This window comes from Coloeus monedula (assembly GCF_965178545.1).
Source record: "Coloeus monedula genome assembly, chromosome: 1".
NCBI lineage: Eukaryota > Metazoa > Chordata > Aves > Passeriformes > Corvidae > Coloeus > Coloeus monedula.
This window is the reverse complement of record NC_138781.1, coordinates 92615476-92638896: the sequence shown is the minus strand read 5'-3', so window position 1 is coordinate 92638896 and position 23421 is coordinate 92615476. Positions and strand designations below refer to the sequence as shown.

General features: G+C 36.6%; 1 protein-coding gene across 2 annotated transcripts in view; it reads left to right on the top strand.

Moving 5' to 3' along the window:
- Nucleotides 1–23421, top strand: part of PTPN3 (protein tyrosine phosphatase non-receptor type 3) — a gene marked incomplete at both ends in the record, with an annotated part of 157927 nt that overhangs the window by 108730 nt on the left and 25776 nt on the right. For both annotated transcript variants that reach the window (XM_082280592.1, XM_082280591.1), the window contains 6 exons: nucleotides 3077–3249; nucleotides 8013–8147; nucleotides 9649–9825; nucleotides 19798–19821; nucleotides 21710–21908; nucleotides 22922–22999. In XM_082280592.1, the coding sequence (XP_082136718.1) occupies nucleotides 3077–3249; nucleotides 8013–8147; nucleotides 9649–9825; nucleotides 19798–19821; nucleotides 21710–21908; nucleotides 22922–22999 (786 nt within the window). The remainder of the gene's footprint in view (nucleotides 1–3076; nucleotides 3250–8012; nucleotides 8148–9648; nucleotides 9826–19797; nucleotides 19822–21709; nucleotides 21909–22921; nucleotides 23000–23421) is intronic.

Genomic DNA, 23421 nt, shown 5'->3' with positions numbered 1-23421 from the left:
TGCTCCTAAATCTGTGGATGCATCCATCCTTGTCAGCCCCCTTTGCTTGAAATTTAGGGCATCAAGTGTGCAGTACTCCAGTGGTATTGCTTGGAAAACCTTGCTGGTGCAGTGCAGTAGGAGAGATGGCAGTGGAGTCCTAGGGGTTTCACCAGAAGAGTGGGATGCTTGAGGGATGTGTGAGGGCAGATGATTGCGTTGGTGTCAGTCTTTGAATTGATCAGTTTTTTTGCTTGAAAATACAGAAGCAAATGGGTAAATGAATCTGAAAGTAAGGAAGATGAAAGAATGTGGGGAAAACAGAACCGATACTGTATATTCATAGGCAAGGTTTGACTTAAGATGATGAGAGTGCCTTTGCACTTCTTTTATATTTTATATGTCATATGTAGATTCTTTACAAAAATCTACAGAAAGTTCTCAAAGGCCATGAGTTTGCAATCCTCTAGGATGTGCCATGTTTCATTGATTTATTTTCCTTATTTCTTTTACTCAATTTTTCTTTCCTTATGTGCCTTTTCTGAAAAATCAACTTACCTTATCTCTTTCCCTGCTACTCACCTTCTCTTTTACCCTCCCACTGCTTCAGTCTGTTGATCAGCTACTTGATTAGTAGTATGCAGTATTTCTTCTGTTTCTACTGAAGACCTACATAAGGACTGGGAAGCAAGACTGACGAATCAGTGAATGTCTGATGCTATAGAAGCTCATGACATGTAGGCTTAATGAAAGGTACAGGATTTAAGGCAGGAATAGGACCTATGCTGTTTACAGCCAACATTTTGTACCTTTCAGAAATGGAATTTTATTTTCTATGTTCCTATCTAATGCTTACAAACAACTTCATTTGCTGCATACTAAATATATCTTTCTATGCTGTAGATAGTTTCATATTTTCTGTGAATAGAATACTCATACAGCTAATGCAAAAGTTCTTCCTTATACTGAACCAGCAAGACACTTTAGCTATGTGAAATTGTTCCCTTTACCTTAATGGCCACAAATTTCTCTAATTCTTATTTCTTGATAATCATTAAAATGCCATTCTGTTAGAACTTGAGCTGAGAAGTATGATGGGCATTAGATCCTTGGATCCCACTAGAACTCTCCTCACCTTCAAAAAAGTACACAGATTTAACAGCATGACTTGCAAGGTGGCCTCTTAGTGAGGTAGATTTTTATTAACAAAAGATTATGTTAAAAACCGAATTGAAAGGTTAGCCTAAAAATTGAATAAATTTTTATGAAACTTCTCAAAATATTTTTCCTAGCTTAAATCCATGTTAAAACTTCCAGCATACTTAAAGGTTGCTAAGAAGGTTCTGTGACAACAGAAAAGCACACATGTGATGTAACAAGTAAAATTCTTTACTGTTTTCAGTCTAAATTTAAAAAGAGACTATTAGGTGTACTTAATTCTTTATCTTTATACTACAGCTTTTCAATATAATTGAGAAGTTTGGATAAAATAATTTTTGTGGCAATTGAAAGAGCAGTGCTTCAGGCCAACAAAAATATCTGTACACTTCCTTTTATTTGTCTGCTGGAGTAGTAAAACTCTTCAAGTGGTGTTCAGCCAATGGGGAGTATGTCAGACATGGCATTTATCATTAAATCCTTGTGATACATGCTTTATATATTTCAAGAAATTCTGAGTTAAGATTTCACTATGCTTTCCTGCTTTATTTTACATAACTACTTAGAAGCAAGTGTGGTGAACTGACAGAAGATGAATTGGTTCCAGTATGCAAGAGACTCAAATAACAAACCCACATCTTAAAAAGAAAATACTTTTTAAATGCTTTAGTACTTATAGGGAAAACATTCTTGAAAGATTGCAATCAGTTAAATGTTTTTCAGTGCTTACTTAAAATCAAGAGGCAAAACTTTTTTTCTCTTGAGAGTCTCACTGGTTTTCTAAAAGAGGGTCTGAAGCCATAAATTCTCTGAACTAGCCATGAAGTGATTTGCAAAATGCAGGATTGATCTCTGATACATGGCATTTGTAAAATGCTGTCTAGAAATAAAAAGAACACAAGGAGACTAGATTGACTATAGTCTGTAGTTACTTCCCAACAGGACTGTTGCTGTGAGCAAGCGAAATGTTGCCTGTCTAATTATATGTTGAGATGTCAAAATCAGTCATAATTTAGAGGAGCTGGAAAAGATGAGTGATGAAAACTTGCTTTTTTTCACTGAGGTGCTGTGCTGTGATAGCAATTGACTCAAGGTCTCATGTTATCTTCTTCTATTTGCTTTGCTCTCATTCCACTATCTTCCCATCAATAACTAGATTAACTAACCAAAGCTTTCTCTTGTACAAGATCTTGGGAAAAACATGGGTCACACAATTGTGTTGCACTTGTGTTTCACTGGCACTTTGGCACTAAGGTTACTTGTAAGAGTTTCCACCGAGACACACAAGTTTTGTATTCTGCTGCCCTCTGATCCTCCTCATTGTGGCTTCATGTTATCATCCAAGCAGGAGTGGATTTAAACAGCAGTACCAGCAGCTCCTGTTCCATCACAGCTACTTTCTTTCCCCCAAGAAGGATCACTGTTAACATCTTCAGTTTCTTCTAAAAGACTATCAAGAATATGCTTTTTGCATACTGTGGTGCTTCAAAGAACGTTATTGAATTGAAGCCTTGTGTTAAGAGTTTGAATTCAAAGAATGAGGGCTTTTTGCCTTTTTACATTGCACCCTTAATGGAATATTTTAAAGAATTTTGTTTGTCTTAGGAGCTCAAAATCTGACTGGAAACCTGGAAATATGTTTATCGGTATAACATGACAACTCGTATATACAAAATCTTTACCACTCTAGACTTAAATATTTCATTAACATTTCGTTAACTCGTTAAAATGCACATTTTGCAGTTTGGAATTTCACATGGTCACTGAGGTATTTTGGCCATCTCCAGCTCAAAATCTACTATATGCTGATTTGTTTGTTTGTTTTCCTCAATGTATGTTTCATGTTTAAGCTTGAAATAACTTTATTGTTGTTTTATAACCTTGTTTACTGTTTCATCCACTTGTATGTGTTGAAACATGGTGTTCCCTGCTGTTACAGAATGAATCCAGAGAGCATATTGTTGCCTTCAACATGTTAAATTACAGAGCATGCAAAAATCTTTGGAAATCTTGTGTAGAGCATCACACATTTTTTCAGGCAAAGAAGTCACTACCTCATGAAAAAAAGATATTATCACATTATTGGACTCTGGGTTCTAGAAATCCAGCAAAGTAAGTATTGTATGAAAGCATGTTTTGCTCTATGATGGGAATGGGAGGATTTGCTCAAGTTGGAGTGGCCGAGTTCAGTCCTGTCCATAGCTTTGTCCCAGTCTATATATGAACCATTTGAATAGTTACACAGTTGTGGTTTCACTTTCTGCAATGTGTTCTCCTTACAATAGCACTTTTCTTATAATTGCCTCAAAAGGTGTTTGAATATATGTTTTACTGCTATTTTTTCAACTTGCTGCTTCAGTCTGAAGTGTAAAAACACTGAAAAGGAAAATTGTCATGTAGCTAATGATCCGGTAAGAGAATTTGCAGAACAGATTTGTTTTGAAATGTTTAGCCATTAGTGTCATGTACACATTCTGTTTAATATGTTAGGGCAATTTCTGGAGTGCATCATACCAACCACTTATTACTGACATAAAGATGAAAACCCTTTTCCCATTCAGGTATTCAAGATACCCCTGTTGTGTCTCTTCTAATCCTTTATTTTCCTCATTGGATTCTAGTTACAGAGCTGGTAGTTTCCTGGTGTTATCTGAGATCTAGTTACCCAGAAGTAATTCTTTAAACCTGTAATTTTCCTATATGAAGCTGGGATTATTCCTCCCCATATGCAGTAACTGGGTCCTATCTTCATTAAATTTAAGTTGCCAGTTTATTGTCCAGTCACTTAGCATCATAATGTCCTTCTCCAATTCTTTGCAATTGGCCTTTATTTTGGCCATCCTGTGTGACTTTTGAAGTGGGAAATTTTACTCAAGTAGTTCTGCACTTTTATCTTAGGGGCTTTTAGACTCTTTTGATAATTATCAATCACAGTGATTTCTTCCATTATGTTGATTTGTTCTGTTGTTAAATTTATCAGCAATTAACTACAAAGGTGTCATGTCCTGCTGTTGTCTCATCCATATCCCACGCCGATTCACCCACCCCACCCCAAAAAAACATTCTGTAATGAAACATTAAAAATATTTCATGTTAATAGTGAATGAAAAAGAAAGTCTTGTGTCATTATCTTCTCTAGATATGAGATTATGGGGGGTTCTTTGACCCTTTGATGATCTATAGACTCTCTAGAAACCTGCTTTTTCTCATGATTTTTGGAGAAGTATTTTACTGGTTTCTTTTTGTTCATGGGTAGTGTGATTTTATGAGTTTTTTGTATTCCCTTAAGAGTTTAACTTTGCATTTAATTTGCCAGACTGATTCTCTCTTCTGTTTGGATAAGCTTCAACTTCTGAATTATGTCAACATAGTTCAAATAGATTTTCAGACTTTGGTGGTTATCTGGCTTTTCACACTCCTATGTCTCTTTTGATACTGCAGAAATTGATACCAAGTGCACTGGTATTTCTTGGAAATGAAGCAGTTAACCCATGAGGGCTGTCCAACAGTAGGAAGTCGATAAAATGTTATGTTTCATGCTGGAGTGTAATTCCATGTTTTCACCTAGTACTAGGTCATAGCTAGATGATCTGGTTTCTAGATCACAGAAAACCAAGTAGTTGTATGAACAGTATTCTAATTTTCTAACTTTTGCAGATCCCTATTTTTAGAATTAACTCATTTATGGAGTGCTATGACCTTGTTTTTCCAGTTGAGGAGGTGGCTCTCTCAAAGTTTGCAGGATTGTCAGGTCCTAGAGTCCTTTATTTCTTTCAAATTTGCAAAGAGATTCAAAACCCTGATCGTCCTACAGATGGATATATAGACACAGGCATTGCACTGCCTTTGTAATGTTAAGAAAGAAAACAGTATGAGTTCCAAAGGGTGCCAGTTTAGTATCATTCCAATTTTTACCAAACATTTTATTTTTGACAAATCTGCTGTTACAATTTCTTAATGTTCTGTAGCATACAGGACAGTTCTCATTGTTGATCTGAGTTACTAAGAAAGAACTCTTTTCAGTAATTTCAGTACTCTGAGGCATTGTCTCTGCTGAATTGCTTACTTATACTTTTAAGAAATCTCCAGGGGGAGAATCAGTTATAGTGATACCTTCCATCAGCTTAATGATAACCTCTGTACTAATGCATTCTATGGCCTTATTTATACCAGCATTAAATGTGAATTTTAGGATCTACATGAGGAAGAAGAAACTCAGCAGCCTTTGCTATGAAAGACTGCTAAAGTCCATAAGAAGCAACAGTAATTTTGAAAGACTTTGAGTAGTTCCTATGAACTTGGTCATTGTCACTCAGCAAATTATTTTCTCAAAAGATTTAAGAAAAAATGTGACAAAGTCACTTCTGAGGTTATATTTCACATATTGAAAATTTTCACTTTCCTACTTGTTTATGATTGTAGAGTGTTGTAAGAGTTTCCGTGCTCCTTTTCAAGGATGGCTCTGAACTCATGTGGAAGCTACACAACCAAAAAAAGAGATTCTGCATTCTCCCTTGTGAAAGAGAACAAATTTTTGCATTGTATAAATCAAACACGCAAATCAACCCACAAAACCAAGTGCGCATACAAAGAGTCCACTGACCACATCAGGCAATCCTGGAGGTTTTAAGATTGACTCGTGGTCAATAATTCTTTTCATGATGCTTCCATCAGCTTTGAAGGGTGCTACATTAAGGTTTTACCCTCTTAAGTATCACAGGTTTTCCTATGGAATTTGTGGCTTTCATGTACTATGTTCTTCTACACTTATGCAAGGCAGATAGCCTAGCATTTATTGCATCAGTTCAAATAGTTGCAGTACTTGAGTACAATTTCTTATTTGCACATACCTGTGCCCTTCTTGATTCTCTTAGCTTAGGTACTAGTGGCATTCCATTTAAATTAGGCTGCTGAGTTGTATAAATCACCTGTAAACCTTGTTCTAGGAGCAGACTGAATCACATCTCCCAGATCCTGAGAGGTAAATTCTGGACTGAAGGCTGAATAACCTCTCCTAGGTGCATTCTCATTCCGTGTTGAAAAGCTAAAAATGTATCTGTATTTTTCACCAAGGATAGCCTCAGTAATAGACGGGAGAAAGGAAGCATCAATTCAAGATTGTACAGGCCATTCCAGAAAGGCTTTGGCAGCTTCCCAGAATGTTTGCTGAGAAATATGCTGATATTTGGCATCTGAAGGGCAGCTACTTGAAGTTCAGGAGATTATTTATCTTCTGTGCCTTAACTGAAACATCTACAGAACATACAGTATAAGTGATTTTGTGGTTAGGATTAGGGATTTAAGATTAGAGTTAGGGTTTAGGGTTCTGGCTTCCATCACATGAGTTACATTGCACTTCAAGTTGTTTGTATTGGAAAATGCACGAACAGCCACTTGTAAAAAAGAAAAGCTGATTAATGTGGAGTTCTTCACAATGCATTTTTCATAATGCGTCCTCTTTTTCCAGTCTTTCCCTCTGCTCCAACTGTGTAAGTCTTCTCTGAAAAACTCTCTGAAGAAGATCAGAGTAGTTGGTGCCTTATCATTGTATTCAAAAGTCTTAGAAAAATAAAATGAGTAGTATAGGCAAAATCCTCTCCTGAGCTGATGGACTTTGTTTGCTAGGCATGAAAACATACATCAGTAGCTGATTTTGATATGTAGGTGCTTCATACTAAGTTTTTCCTCTGTTTTCTTTACTGGGAGAAGCTTTTAAAGTACATTTAGAAGATGAAGGAATTGATTTCCTTTAAAATGGGGAACAAGATATATGTAATACTTCAGTATATATGAAAAAAAAGTTATGGGTTGCTTTTTCGTTTACTTACATAAGCAAAAAGTAGTACAATGCAAGGCATGCTTAAGGTTTGATTTTAGCATAATAGCCACAGCTTAAGTAAGGCTTTTTTTTTTTTTTTTTTTTTTTTTTTTAATGCTATGTAAAATTTTCAGCTCTATAGTAAGGTCCTTAACATAGTCTGCTATCATACCTGCCCATTATGTACAGCTCAGGGCTTAATGACCCAAAGGTGTTTTTCTCCATAACTAATAAATTGTTTCTTCCATGAGAAATCCTAGGCATGTAAACTCAAGGATGAGCCGTTTATCTCTCAGCGTGACTTGTGGAATGCTGTAAAAAATGATGCATGAAAGTTAGTTTATCTCAATTTCAGTCTACTTAAAGATTTTCTTTATGCTGTGTTATTTCACTAGTAAGATACTTTTATTGCTTTCCTAGCTGTGTTTCTGGTCCTGATGCAGCCCTTTTCTCGTCAGATTCTTGTCATAAGAAGCAGTCCAGACCTGGAGATCCTATTTTCATGTCAGATTTTTCTTTAATGGTTTTTCTCTATAAGGAGTACATCACTCAAAAGTGGCTTCCTTCTGGAAATAGGGTGTTGTCTGGTGTAGCTCTTAATTGATGAGGAAGTGGATAGATGGGTAAAGTTGTCCTGTGTGCAGTGAAGCTCTTGGTGAATTGTTACCCCTTTATGAGTATTAACAGGGAAGCTCCAGAACATTTTACCTGTATTTGAACTGTGTTTTGTCAGGCACTCAGTTCAGTGCCAGTAGGACATACTGAATTTCCTGTTTTCCTCTCTGTCGTCTTAAACACAATTGAGTTAAAAATAATTCTCAGAAAAAGTTATTTTTACCCAGGCTTGTGATTAGCAATGTAGCAGGGATTAACAATCACTTTTATTGTCACAAGTGAGGGACAGCAAATGTCTCGGTGAGAATGTAAATGCATAAGTAAGGAGGGGTAAGCACAGGGGATGCTTTAAATTATGAAGTTGACTTTCATAATCATACCTTATTTCATTTAAGCTTTCTGTGCAAAATAACTCACATATAGTTGTTTTATTGCTTTTCAGGTCTGTAAACAACCAGTACTGCAGAAAAGTGATAGGTGGGATGGTTTGGAATCCATCTATGAGACGATCCTTATCGGTTGAGCACCTAGAGACCAAAAGCCTTCCTTCTCGATCACCTCCTGTTACCCCCAACTGGTAAATCCATTTTCAGCCTTTTCCACACCTTCTAGCCTCCTACCGTTTCTAATTGTATGTACTTTAGCAGGATAATTATGTAGTGTGTACTTATATATTTAAACATTGTTATTCTGAGAATATATATGACAACAGAAGGGTGGATGTCACTTACCTCAACTTTAGCAAGGCCTTCATGTTGTCTGCCAAAATCTTATACCCAAGTTAAGACATTATGTTTCTGGATGGGTGGACAACAGGGTAGTTTTAAAAAAAACATTAAAATGGTTGGATGACTGGACTAAGAGGAGAGGTGTTAATGGGTCACACTCTACCTGGACAACAACAAAAAGTAGATGACTACAGAGGTCTCTCTTGGGACCTGCCCTGCTTAACATCTTTATGACATGGAGGAGGCAATGGTGTGCTTGATCATAAAGTTTGCAGTTGGCACCAAACTGGAGGGATGAATCAATAAGCCTGGGGGCAGGGCTGCTCTCCAAAGGAATCTCAATAATCTGGAGAAATGAGCCAATAGGAAATGTGTGAAATTCAACAAACACAAAGTCCTGGGAAGTAAGAACCCAGTGCAACAGTATTGCCTGCAGTTCAGCTTTCTGGAAAACCACCAGATAATCTTTACAGCCAGAAGTGATACATGAGCCATCTGGTGTGCCCTTACAGCGAAGAAGTCCGCTTCAACCTGGCAGAATTAACAAAATCGTAGATGGAAGGTCAGTGGAAGTGAGAGCCTGCTTTTGCTCAGCATTCTCTAGATTTTATTAGAATGCTGCAGCCCTTTTTGTCTGCAAATACAAGACAAACTGGAGCAAGCTCAGCAAAGACCACGAGCTCTAAGGTATTGAGGAGGCTGGAGCACCTACCCTGTAAGGAGAGGCTGACATAGTGGCACTTGTTCAGCCTGGAGAAGCAAGGGTTTCCTAGATGCCTAGTAACAGCCTGGAATTACTTAGGAGGAGGCCATCTACAGGATGAGGCTAGGTTCTTCAGTATTGCATGGTGAGAGAATGAGGCAACAAGTATATGTTGAAACAAGAGAGGTTCTCTCAGGCTATAATGGGAAAACTGCTTCACCATTTGGACAGTCATTGCCTGGGGAAACTGTGTGGTCTCCATCCTTCAGATTTTTTGAGACATGAGTGGGTAAAGCCTTAAGCAGCCTACTCTGGCCTTAGTTGACCCTGCTTTGACCAGAAGGTTGGACTAGATAACCCCCATTAGTCCCTTCCAACCAGAATTATCCTATGATTGAAACTTTAAAAAGTTGCATTTTATTTTACAGGGCTGAAAAGACCAAATCAGTTCAGTGTACTGAACCTAGCAGTGTATGATTACCTACTATACCATACAAAATGCTTAAAAATTGATTATTTAAAGTGAGACTTATGGTCCTGTTATGAAGATTCAAGTCATAACTGCAATAGGATAGAAATTTTTCTTCTATAAAGTTTTGTGAAATATTCTAATCTTCCTGCATGTGTTTGTATTCTGTATTTTTAAGGCGGAGTCCTAGACTACGTCACGAAATCCGCAAACCACGACACTCATCTGTAGACAACCTTACAAACGAGATTAGTTATATTACTGAAACAGAGGATGTTTTTTACACATATAAGGGCTCTCCAACATCAAAGGACAGTGACTCAGAATTCTCTCAGAACCGTAGTCCACAGAGGAGGTAAGGACTTCTGCAAACAATCCACTGCCTATTTTGATTTTTTTTAAAAGCACTGAATAAAAACCAAAGTGTTGTAGTGTGAAGCAGTCACAGTCAGTTGTAATATTACAATGAGTTCAAGCAGTTTTGTGTTTGCATAAGCTTTATTTTGACCAATTGCTATACTGCAAATGCCATGACATAAAATGGCAAGTCAAAAGCAAACCAACTCTTCATCTCTAAAAAATACTCAGTGGTTGAGCTATTAGTAATATTAGAGGAACTATTAAAGCATGCCACTTCAAATCTGTATTATCCTGTTCCCTAGCAGCTTTTGCAACCCTTTTCTACCTGTCAAAAACTCTTTTTTGTGGGAGAAAGAATTAGTGAACTCCTTTAATAGTTAACTCACGTTCCACATCATCAGCTCAGCCTTGTCAAAGGCTGAAAGAGGTATTGCATTTGAGTATACACAAGAACATCATAATGCTAGTGGTCATCCATCTTTTTCTTCTTCAGAGGAACTGTCGATGGCTTGTCTAAACACAGTGTCTGCTTTTTGCCCGTATTCCTTTGTTCTCTGCAGTGCTTTAACTACTGCTGGGTTTTCTTCCAGGAGGTGAAGCACCTGTCTTTGTGCACTCTGATTGTTTGTTTGCTTGTTTATTACATCATATGTGGGGCTACTCATTTCTTAATGGGTAGCTTCAGATTATCACAACATCAACTTCACAAATAATGTACAAAGTCATTAATTTTTCAGTCTCAAAACAAAAAGTGCTACTTGGAGCTGGGGAGAATGCTATGTATTAAAATGCAGGTTCCTTTGTAGCATTACAAAAGAAACATGGTTTCTAGTGATGCCCAGTAACTTTAAGGCAAGGTGTATTTTGAGAAGCAGTGTCTTAATGGAAGCTGATAGGACTCACCTGCCTCTGTGACAGTGTGCAGCTACTAAATGTAGCTTTAAATTCTGGATTTAAACTGTTTTCTTTAAATTCTATAATAATATTGTTACTACATTACAGCAGAGAGTTTTCAATAAAATAAATGAAAAATTGACATGTTGCATATTTGGAGTTTGTCACTCTTTTGAGTGTATTAAGTATTACAAGTTTGTCACTTCATTTTTCTATTTTTCTGAATGTAAGACAGCTGAACCTTAATACTATTTATTAGTACCAATGGCAGTAGTAGCCATGATAATAAATAAAGGTGAGGCCTCTAGATGTGAATAGTCATGGATAGGAAACCACGTCTGTGCTATGTTTTAAAGTTAGCAGATAATACACTTTTAGAAGTATTTTCTGAGTAAGAATACTGAGAGGCAGACATAAGAAGAGATGATGAGAGTAGAAGCTGCCATGCTGTGTTTTGTGGCTGGTGAATTGCGTCCTGCCAGCTAGTACATTGTTAGATTGTTTTTATTTTCCTTTTTCTTTTCTTCCCCTGTAGTTTTTTCTCTTTCCTTCCTCTTTCAGTTATCTAAAACCTACTGAGAATGGAGTGGGAAAGCCAGCCTTTATGCCTTTCTTCAGACAGTGAAAAAAGGATGTTCTAAATTTGAAAATAGCACATTCATTTATTTTCTGAGCCCTAAATGACTGTGCTGAATCTGAGTAATATCACTCACTGTGGAGATTTTTACTGTTGCTAGCTCATATAAACCATGGCTTTTCTTCTTACATCTTATCCCAAATGAGTTATCGTTTTTTTGGGTATAATAATATTTGATACTCTTCAGGTAAATGAAAAAATGCTTGCATAAATCTGATTAATTAAATTCAAGTTGTGTGTTTTGGAAGAAGAATGAAATAAATGATCCTTTGTTGTGTACTGACTGTTAGACTTTTGTGAAGTAAAACAGTCATTAATAATTTCCTTTATAACAATTGAGGTAAAATACAAAGTAACCATACAAATCAAAAAAAAGCTTTTCTTTACACAGAAATTTGTTAGTCCACATTCCATTTTTTTTCCTTTTGCAATCTTACAATAGTTATTACTTGCTTCACTTCCCTTGTTGAAAGATGTAAAGTAAAATTAAGTATGTATGTATAGTAAAATCTTTCTTTCCATGAATGCTGTATTGATAGCGAGGGAGTCTTACGCTCTCAGCTAAATCTGTTTTGTAAGGAAAAAAGTTCACTTTTCATATCATCAGAATTAAATATAGACACTTGCCCTGGGCTTTTGCCACATGTTGGCAATATTTAAGCATTAACTATAAAACACCTTTTAGTGTACTGATAGATTTTGTAAAGCCAACTTACCCATTTTTGCCATGGTGTTCTTCAGTAGATTTGAATTGACATAATAGAAACACGTTATGAAAAACACTCCTGATTTCTAATTTCAGTATTTCTTTTTCATTAGAAGAGAGCCAAGAGTAGCTTCTCATGTTACTAATGCTAATACACATTGTCTTTAGGGGGCCTTTTTTTTACTGCCTAGCCCACTGACACTATTGAAAAAGCTGTTAGTTAATGCTAATTATAACTAATGAATAGCTTTGGCATGAAAAATTTCCGAAACATTTTTGGAGAGCTGCTGTCAAACAGCTGTAAATACCGGTATTTAATCACTGAACGGCTATGTCTGTGCCTTCAAATATTAATAATAATAAACCTGCAACAGCTTGATTTCTGTAAAGTAAACACCAATTTAATTTACTATTTCTGAAGCAAGACTGTGCAAGCTGCAGTTAGCATATGGCTCTTCATTTATTTTTCCAGCTGCCATCAGCATTTCAGGAGTGGGTGATAGTCTTCCCTCTTTTTCACTTTTTTATCAAAAGACAAGTGGTTTGTTGTTTGAAGGTAGGATAGACCTACCTTCAAACTGACCTGTTATGATAGAGTGCTTTTTGAGGCAAATCATAGATAAAACTCATGTACAAGCCTTGCTATTTACCTAATCCTGCCAAGGCACACTCGGAACTTGATGGGTATCAGAAATGCAGGAGCAGCCACTGCTGGCAAAAGTACATTTATTTCCCTATACAGTTTTCTTTTCCTTCCTGACAATACCAAGTATATTTATTTTCTTAATAATCAAATTTCTTCCTTGCTCTGTCTACTCTCGCATAGGAATCAGTCAAGTTCTACTTTCTTTTTATGAAACAGTACACAATTTAGAAAACAAATTATGTGGAGCAGCTCTTAATTTAGAGACCATAAAACATAGCACTTGTTAATATTTCTTCTTCAATTTCTTTTTTACCGTTTCAACATGTCATCATCCAGAACTATGTTTGCTGTTAAAATCCTTTAAGTGAACATGCTGGAGATAAGGCTCGATAATGTTTTGTCATTTTTTTTGTTGTTTCTCTTAAGGACAAAATAATTGTTTTAAAAATGTGCTTTGTGTGAACACTGTGCCTTCTAACTGAAATTTGAGGTGTTTCCCATGGGCTGTAACCGGAAAAAAGAAAACTGGAAAATAGCTCAAACTATGCACCTGGGTGAACTACAGAAAGCCGGGGCAAGCTTGTGAGCATGGTGTTAGGTGTAGCTTTGTTGCTCCTGCTACCCAGATTATCTAAGGCACTTTCACATTCAAGAACCATTTGGGGCTCAGACATGGTGAAAAGAAGCAGTTTTTCTCTCAGTTTAGTGTCTGCAGAAAAGGTTGGAGCTGTCTATTACATCTGTATTATAGACTGCTCTAATCCCAAATTAACATACATTATCCAGAACTTCATTTGCAGGGCATGAATAGGTTTGCCTATCTAAGCCAAATATCTCAAATCACTTCTGCTTACAAAACCTGTCAGAAAAGACAGTGCTGAAGAGGACTTCAAGACGACTTTTGTTAGGCCCAGGGCCCCCCAGCCTTTGTGAGGAAGGCCTCCCCATCAGTTCTTCTTCCTCTTTGTTACCCTGTTGCTGAGCATCTCAGCTCATTGCTACTGCCACTGAAAAATTAGCACTAGCACAGACATGGAGCCCACACTTGGCCTTCTGAAGTCTCATAGGTTACTTTCCCTATTGTACAACACTTTCTTATGGCTTATGGCTGTGCCTCACCAGTTCAGAACAGGTAACACCCACACTTGTCCCCTAACTGAATGTTAGTAAGCTGGGGTTTCTTTCTGGAAAGAAGGTGATACATGCAAAGGATTACTGAAACAAACAGTAATTTATTTTGGCAGTTCAGGATAATCTTAGTCATATTACCAGAACAGGACCCATTTCCCCTTTTTATGAGGAGAAGAGCTTATTTTTGATCTTGTAAATTCAGGTTTAACGACTTGTGCTTTTTAAAATATTTTTAAATTTTTATATCAGCAGTGAAATAGTTTGGAGTGTTAATATAGCTGTTGTTTGTCCTCTTAATGCTTTTTTTCATGTTTTTGAACACGCTTTTCTGAATGGGAAGGGTACTTGTTAGGAAGAATAATGGTTTAACCCCAGCCAGCAACCAAACACCACGCAGCCACTCACTCATTCTCCCACCAATGGAATCAGGGAGAGAGAATCAGAATTGTAAAAGCTAGAAAACTCACAGGCTGAGATAAAGACAGTTAAATAAGGAAAGAAAAAGCCACGCACAGAAGCAAAGCAAAACAAGGAATTAATTCTCTGCTTCCCATAAGCAGGCTGGTGTTGAGCCATCTCCAGGAGAGCAGTGTCCCATCACACGTAACAGTGACATGGGAAGACAAATGCCAATGCTCCAAATTTTCCTCCTTCTTCCCCCCACTTTGTATACTGAGCATGATGTCGTATGGTCTGGAATATCCCTTTGGTCAGTTGGGGTCACGTCTCTGGTCTGTGTCTCCTCCCAGCCTCCCACAACTTCCTCACCACCGTGGCAGTACAAAAAGCAGAAAAGGCCTTTGTTCTGTGTAAGTCCTGCTCAGCAATAACCAAATGATCTCCATATTATCACCCCTGTGTTCAGCAGAAATCCAAAACAGGGCCCTATACTAGACACTGTGAAGAAAATTACCTCAGCCAAAACCAGCACAGTATTCAAGGTGCTAATGAGAATGAATAACTGTCTTATTGGCTTGGAAATGTAACCTGATAAACTGTGTGGAGGATCTTGTTACCTGAATTGGATTCAGTTTCTCCTGTTCACCTTGTAATTAAATAAACCAAACATGTCTGTTTGGTTTGGAACAGCAGATTGTGTAGGAGCAAGTGTTTTGGTACTTTTTTAGAGTAGATTCACTGGCCTAACAGAAAAGATTTGCTATGAAATTTTCTGTTTTACCAGAAAGAAGATTATTGTAAAACATATTTTAAAGTGATAAGGTATAGTAACAGTCAACAAGAAAAGCTTCCTGACAGGTGAGATGACATAGATCGTATATTTAAAATCATACATTGATAGATGAGATAAATCTGGCGAGCTATTCACAGGTGCAAGCATATGATGCATGAGGAGAACCAGAAGGCTGGGGGAGTCGAGGAAGGGTTGGTCACATTGTTGCCTTGCTCTGCCAAAAGAGGATTATAAAGAATATAGAGCCAACTCTTCTTGGAGATGCAGAGCAAAACCATGGGGTGTTGGACACAAGTTATAGCTAGGGAAATGCTCAAAAGATAATGGGGCTGGGGGGGGGGGGGAAATAACATTTTGATTGTTTAAGCCTTTGTACACATCAGCAGAAAGGTGGAGTTACTTCCATCCTTGGAGAACCTCAAAACATGACAAGGACCCGAATACTCTCATCTAGCTTTGACGTGTGTTCTTTGAAAAAGAGTTTAAGTGACCTCTCAGGTTCCCTTACAACATAAATTATTTTGAGTCTACAATTCTACTTGTTGTAAAAGCAATATATCCCTTCATAAACTTTTCTCTGAAATGCTTGCAAAGCTATAAACATCTATTAACTTCCGTTGTAAAACTATCTTTTGCTAGTGATACAGATGGAATAATGTGTACACCCCAGATCTGGAGGGGAAGGAAATGAAATGATGAACTAGTATACAAAAAGGAAATTCACTTGCACTGTGCTATGAATTTCTGGAAGTGCACATACGTTCCTGGTGTGAGTGTGATGCATCATCTGGTGAAGGTATTGGACTGAAAATAGATTTCCTGAACGGATGCTGCATTTGTTCAATTCTTTTAGCTTAGCATTTGATAGACAATAAACTGTGACTGCATGGTGAGCTTTGGTGAATGTGCTATGAGAACACATCATTAGTTTAACTAAAATATGAATTTTCATGTGAGCAAAATTTTAAAAACTTTACTGTTGATAAAAGTACCCTTCAGATCTATCCAGCCAAGTCCCAGTAGCTACTTTTTGGTAGAAAATTGCAAATGAGTTAAAAAAAAAAAAAGCAAACCACATTTGAAACTGTTATTTATCCTTAGTTCTTAATCATACATGTATATGATCATTTCTTTGTTCTTACAAAATCTGTTGAATTTCACAAAATTCTATTGTCCTTGTTTGTGTACTTTCAGCCTTTCTCAAGGAAAATATCCTAATACTAGCCAGTGGATCTGAGACTGTTTCAATCAATTTAAGATTAGAATTTTAAGGCTACTACTAATAGACTTTGAGTTTTACGCGCTTTCCCACCCAAATATACATGAAAATAGTACATGTGTATATTTTGCTTAGATGTAAACTTTTCTTTTTAAATATATATCCTTATTCAAGTGTACCACACTTTCCTTGCCAGTTCAAAAATCAATAATTTTGCATCCAAATGGAAAGTCTCAAAGTTGAATTGCAAACCTATGATAAGGCAAACCTTGCAGCAATCCAAGAATATGCTGTGTCTCAAAATACATGAAATGTTCATGGCAAGCCAGTAAACTGGAATACAGTCAATAGAGGCAATGCAGAGTAACCAAGTATCCCTTTAATGGTGATGGTAGCAGCTTACAAATGTGCATGATTGGAATTTATAGGAAATCACTGAAAAGCTCGTGTATGCCATGAAGTCCTCAAGTTTTCTGTGCTGGTTCTCTTAATTATGCAGCACAAAAAACTTATGACAACTTACACAGTCACTCTCTTCACAGAAATGCTGAATATTTTGTGTATAAATTTCTCTAAAAAGCAGCAGAAAGGTGTTGCTGCAAGTATCTTCCACTTTTTTTTGCTTATGAATAAAAACCCCAGTTTTAATGGTGAGGCCTCAGAAAAGAGGTGGTAATGGAAGTGCTGGCACACTCAGTCTCCCCAGCCCTGCAGGTGTTACAATAAAAGAAACTTTAAGACCTTCAAGAACAGCACAAGGGCAAAACCTACAGATGTTTCCTTCAGTTGTTTGTAAAGGGGGAGTTTTGCTACAGTGCTATTGTTTCAGTTGACCCTTTTCTCTCGGGGTTTTATTCTGCTGTAGTTTATCATCCTCGGTTCTCAGAATAGCAGAATTCCCTGGTAGGTCACACCAAAATGAGGAGGAGGTGTCTTTGCTTAAGATCTTTCCATTCTGTCCTTCTGACAGAAGAGGAGAGTTAGACTTTTCAGGGCAAAGACCTCTATTTAAAAGATAATTATCAATAGATCAACCCATACTGAGTGCAAGATTGAAATGGCATGAATTTAGTTATATTGTGAAGTGAGGAAGAGAAATTACCTGAAGTTTCGAAGTGTTTGCTTGTTTGCTGCACCAATGGAAAGCTTAATCTCCTTGCAAGGAAGGGCTCTCTTCCTTGAGGAAAAAGTTGAATGGCTGGTCTGGTGAGTGTTATCTCATTGTCTTAACATACAGTCCTTGTATGTTGTGAAATGAGGAAGATGGCTTAGTAAACTGTGAAATACTGTGTAGCCAAAAAAATATCACTTAGTTTTTTATGGTTAAGGTATTTTTTTCATATTGCTGAGTAATTAAATGTTAGAAATACTATTTAACTGTGTTACGGTGCAAAATTCTGCAGCTTTAGCATGCTGACCTATTAAGGACTTTAGGAAGACAAAGCTGCACTGTCTGATTAATTCTTTTAGACACTGAATTTGGTTGCTTTTCTCAGTCAAATATTTGATCACCTTTCTTTCCAATTTAAAAGGTTACAGAATTTTCAGTAAGTCTTTTAGAGCTAATGTGTTTGAATTAAGGTGCAATAATTTAACAAATCTTCATCAAATAGTACTAAGAATTTATATCCCACATTCAAGCCTTCAAAGGTAGAGATAATAAAAAAATTACTGTAAGTTTACAGAAGGTCTATGAATGAAACCCCAAGTTGGGTTTTTTTCTTTCTCAAACTGCCTCTTTCTCTCGGGAAGATAGAGGGGAGATAATATATTAGAATCAGAACACTGTGTTGATTTTCATCACGATTCTATGTCTGTAAGTTTTTGATGAAGACTCTTGAAGTGGGTAACTCAGGGCAATTTTGATTCTGCAAATAATTTGGTAATAGAGCTGTAGCTCTTTTGTGGCAAAATGTAGAAAAGATGTACAATTTCTTTGTTCTTTGCCTCACAAGGAAATCCATTTGCTTAACAAGAATAAATTTAATGTTTCTTTATTTTTAGTGTGACTTCCTAAGGAAATAATGCTTAAGTCATTGTACAACCTCTCTGCTTCTGTTTCCACTTGAGACTATTTGAGAATGCAATCAAATGTAATATAGGAGATGAGTTTTTGAAGATGCAAAGTTTCTCAAGATTAGTGAAAGTCAGTGACTAGGCAGGAAAAAACCCTAAAACTTTAAGCTGACATTCTCCTCTCACTGAGTAATTAAAGTACAAGTTCAGTGTTTGTCCCATTTAGATGTGGGCTGGTCAGGCAATGAGTTTACATTCCCATAGGATCTGCTTACACATGAGGGGTAAAAAGTCTCTGGGGATTGTGGACAAACAACCAGAGATATTAGTGGGTGAGTGGGGGTGGGTGCCAGTGGAGTCAGAAGTTAGGTATGACTGCAATAAAAGGGGAAGAAGTTTAATGTTTTAAAAGTATTAAAAGTACACAGAACTCAAACCTCCAAAATTCTTCAGGGATCAAGCTTCACCATCTCTGCCTCTCAAAGAAGAATTTCTTCATATTGTCAAATTACATGCAAGGGAACTTAACTAGACTGATACTGGTGCTATTTTTACTGTAATTTTGATGAAATGTAGTACATAATTCTTAGTATCAAGGATGATTTAGAGAGCATGAGTTGAAAAGTTAAGTGTATACTGTGAATTGCCTCCTATAACTTGGCAATTCAGCAATTCTACAGTGAAACTGAACTTCTTCAAATTTGTATATTTCTAGAATGGACTTACACTGCTCCAGGATTTTTGGTCACTGCTTAATTGAATTTGTAAAGCTATTCCATCTGCCTTAAACTGTGCTTTGCAAGCACATTTTTTGTAACTTTTGCTTTAAAATTTGTCTTAGTAGCACAGCTATTGTTTTAATTGATGTAATATCATTTAGCTCGCTGTTTCAGGTGATTTTTGATGAAGCTGCTTGAATGCATTGGAAAATACTACATACTGCAAATTTTGATTTCTTTTCCATTCTAGATTCTTCTCATTGGTGTAACCACTTTCATTATGCTTTGTCTCAAATGCTTCTGTCAACACCTTCTCTGCTCTCACATCATGAGAATAAGCATTGGAAATGTCAAGCTTCTGAAGCCACCTGTGCTCATTTCTGGCTACCTAAACATAAAGATCTTGCCACATTTTGACTTTTTACAAAATACAGCTGGTGACATCTGTAGTCATGATCCACACCTAAAACTTTCTAAAATGATGTACTGTGTCTGGCTAATTGCCTCTGTAAACTGCATAGTTTGGGTTGCAGTTGCAGATGTGTGCTGCCTGTAGTTGGGCTTGTGTCAAAAGCGGAAGTGAGTGTTCAGAGTTGCCCTGGGATTTTTGTTGAGTGTTTCATAAACACCCTAGTTATCTCATTCAGACTTTCACCATAGGGTTAAGTATTCTTTAATTATGAGCACACCTTTTGTCTTCTATGCAGGTTTGGTTTTTTTTTTTAATTGGAATTTAGTTCTTGTTTTCTTGTAGATTTAACTTATGTTCATTTAAGGTTGTTTTTGTGTTTGTGTGTTTTTTACCAGGTCATCTGAACAAGAATCACCAAAGTGAGTTTTCTTTACACTTTCTCCTATCTCTAGCTTTAAGATAAATAATGAAATACATAACTTAAACTTATTTTTCAAAGTAGTGGGTTTGTATGATTAAAAGACACAAATGTATAAGCCAATGAAGATTGTAAAGATTTGTGAAAAAAAGTAAGTTTTGGGGTCAGGATTTGGAAAGTCTTAAGTTCTAATATGTTCCTCATCACTATTAACAAAAAAAGTTAGTTAGAAATTGTTGCAAAACTTTAATGATGATAATCCACTGGTAATTTTTTATAGTGCCAGATGACATTGGCTGAAATATATAATCGTATTTTTCTGGTATTGTTAGATTTCTTTTCTACATTGAAAAATCATTATTTGCTGTAATTTTAACTTGTAAGTGAAATGGTTTTTTAGAACTATGTTCTGAAAAACTTATTAGAATGTATGTACATACATACACTGTTCCTCCTTGCTTAAGATTGACCTCATAGGAAACATAAAAAGTCTTGGAAGCTATCAGATAAAAACAGGATTTTGACAGTGTCATTATAGTTCCCTACTTCAAAGCATTCCGAAACTATTAACAGTGTGATTGAATAAGATGTCCCAAACACTGAAAAAATATTTTCTGTAGTAACTGAAAATTCTGCAAATATTTCATGAAACACCTCGCTGTCATTGCCAAGTACACATAGTATAACTGAAAGTCAGAAGTATTATGGCAAGAATTCATCTACTTGTTGGCATCTTTGAGGACATTTGTGTTGTTCCAATCAGATTTTCACAGGCTGAGACATAAGTGTTCACAGTATTGAAGTTCGCTGCAGTGCAAGTCCTGTACGTTAAAAGCCTAAGCTACAGTCCTTGTGTTGTAGTATTACTTCTTCATTGACAGCTAGAAATGGCTGCTGGAAATGGTTCAAAAAAGCTCACAGGTATAGAAAAATACCAAAGCAGAAGTAAATGTTTGAATTTACAATTTTTAATGCCAGGGTTTACTGGGATGTACTTCTGCTGCTTTAACACTGTCAAAATTTGATGTTGCTATACCTGAGCTTTCCCCAAGGCAGATATTTTCACATTAAGTAGTATTTATAAGGATGGAGCAGTTAGTCTGTATGGCATCCATGAGTTTGGTCCACTTAAGGAAGGAGTTTGGTTGTATTAGAGATCTGCATGTCATCCTTTTCATAAGAGGGAATGTAGCTAAATGAATGTTTGTGAAGTCCTAGATCACCATCAGGCAACTTGGCCAATTCCCGCATTTGAGGTTTTTGGTTACTGACTTTTGTCATCATTGAATGTTAAAGTTCTTGAACACCAGACCTGCACCCTAAGTTAATTCTGTGTCCTTTCATGTGGTTATAACTACCTCGATAACACAATACTTTAACTGTAGTTAAATCTTTCATTGTCACTTCATTTCTTGTTTCTCTGACAATTTACCATGGCTTTTCTGCAAACTGCCTTCTCCCACAGGGTTAAGGTTGAGATGGCATTCATAAGAGGGAGGAATTTAAAAAAAAAAAAAAATGCTTTGCAGGAATGAGAAAGAAATCACAGCAAAAGATGTTTCATGGATAGAATTGGCAACTGAAGTGCATTTCCCTTGCTGCTCTCTCCATGTGTTACTGTGGATTCCCGTAGCACTGCAACAGTGCCTTTCACTGCTAACATCCAAATATTTTGCTTAAAATGGTTTTGCTATTCCGTAATTTTTGTCCACTTTTCCGGATGTCCACTGATCAAATAATAGGCTTAGATTAAACTCCAATCCTGTTTCCCTGCACTTCCACTATAAAATGGTATTAAATCTTTTAACTCTTAAAATTTTCTCTTTTTAATTCTTAGTTTAAAAATCTGGATAACATACCTTAGTAATATTTATCCTTCTTCAATAAAGGAATGTATTGGGAAACAGTCCGACGCGGAGTTCTCTGACCCGTCTCTCACCTAAAGCCTTGGCTCAGTCTCCCAATGGCGTTGGCAGCATTTCTGGCTCTTACCCATTGGAAGGGGTGGATAAGCAGTTCTTAGAAACATATGACAACGTTGCAAAAAGTAGCTTGACGGAAGATTCCAGTCAGTACTACTGCGATAAGGTATGTTCAGTTGTGTGCTTTTAAAGTCAGAACTAGTAGTGAGTGTGACTTTGAGCTGTGGTTTAAGAATGCACAGAAGTGGTGGCTGGCTGTATTTCAAGATGGGCATATTTTAGGCAGTGATGAGAACAGATCTTGTGTTACTACTTGCATTTATCCAAGGCTGTGAGATACGGTATGATAAACAAGCTTGCCAACTGGATTGATTTCTGAAGTGTCCAGCATTCCACAAGCTTCAGGGAAAGTTCCTAGTGAAATAGAAATCCTTACATGATTAAATCTTGTTTCTTCCAAGGATAAAGATTAGCTAACTCAAGTTGCTATATGTCTGAATAGCAGACACAACTCTGCTTTATCCCATGCATCTCTTAAGGATGACTAAACATCATCCTTTTAAGTTCTGACCTGGCTGGAGAGCAGCTGCTCCCTGCTAACCTTATGATAGTGGATCATTCTTCCCCAGCTTGCTCCAGAGGGGTTCTGGCTAAAAGTAGGCCCTTAAAATCAATTAAAACAACTAATTAAAATTAATTAGAAAAGTTATATCATTTCCAACATGTCCATTAGCTGCTGACGCATTTTAATTCTTCTACCTTGTGGACCTGTTGCAAAAAACACACCTATTTAAAGGAGAAAAATGAGGGGAAAAAATAGTTACTTCACAGTTCTTAGAGTAGAATCAATTCTACTTGTGCTTCACCTAAGCTTTTAATGACAACAGGCTGAATCTTTAATAGCATTTATAAATTGGGAAGGAAAGCTAGGATGGAGTAACAATGTTAGGACACAGCAACCATAAAACATGTTTTCTGAGATGTATGTTGCTGTTTTTACTGTTTAAAAGGCTACTACCATAGGTATATTCTACAACCATATCCACTTCCTATTTTAAAGGCGGATTTATATAGAGTATTTTTGTTCAGCACATCTAAATTTGGATGCCCTGTTTTCTAATTTGCTGATACTTTATTTTAAAAATTTGAAGACTTGCTTTCTTTTTCTGTATATTGCAGAATGATCTAATTGAGGGAGATTTACTTTTGGTGCGTATCATACCAGATGAAGAAGGGAAGTTTGGATTTAATCTAAAGGTAAACCAGCTGTCTTTTAGTTATTTTTAAATGCTTTTATCTATAAGGTGTTTTAAGTTCATGTTTATGTTTATGTTTTAATATAATGATTTGGAGAAAACACTGAATTTTACAGGAATTTCTTATGGACTGAGAGTTTTTTGAAGTGGCAGCCTAATCCTTAAGTGCTAAAGCAAAACTTACAGAAATAAGCATCTAATAGTTCTCTGGTTTTCAGTTGCATATATTATGGGCATGGCATATATCCAAGGCACACTGCCTATTTGGCTGCTGAAATATGAACTCAAAAGCCTACTTAAAGGCGTAAGCTTTTGAAAAATTGGTCCTCTGTTTTATAAACCAATTTAAATAGTTTAATTTTATCCATTAGAAATCACAGTGGAAAGTTGAAAATTAATATATGAAGAAAATGAAAATTACTA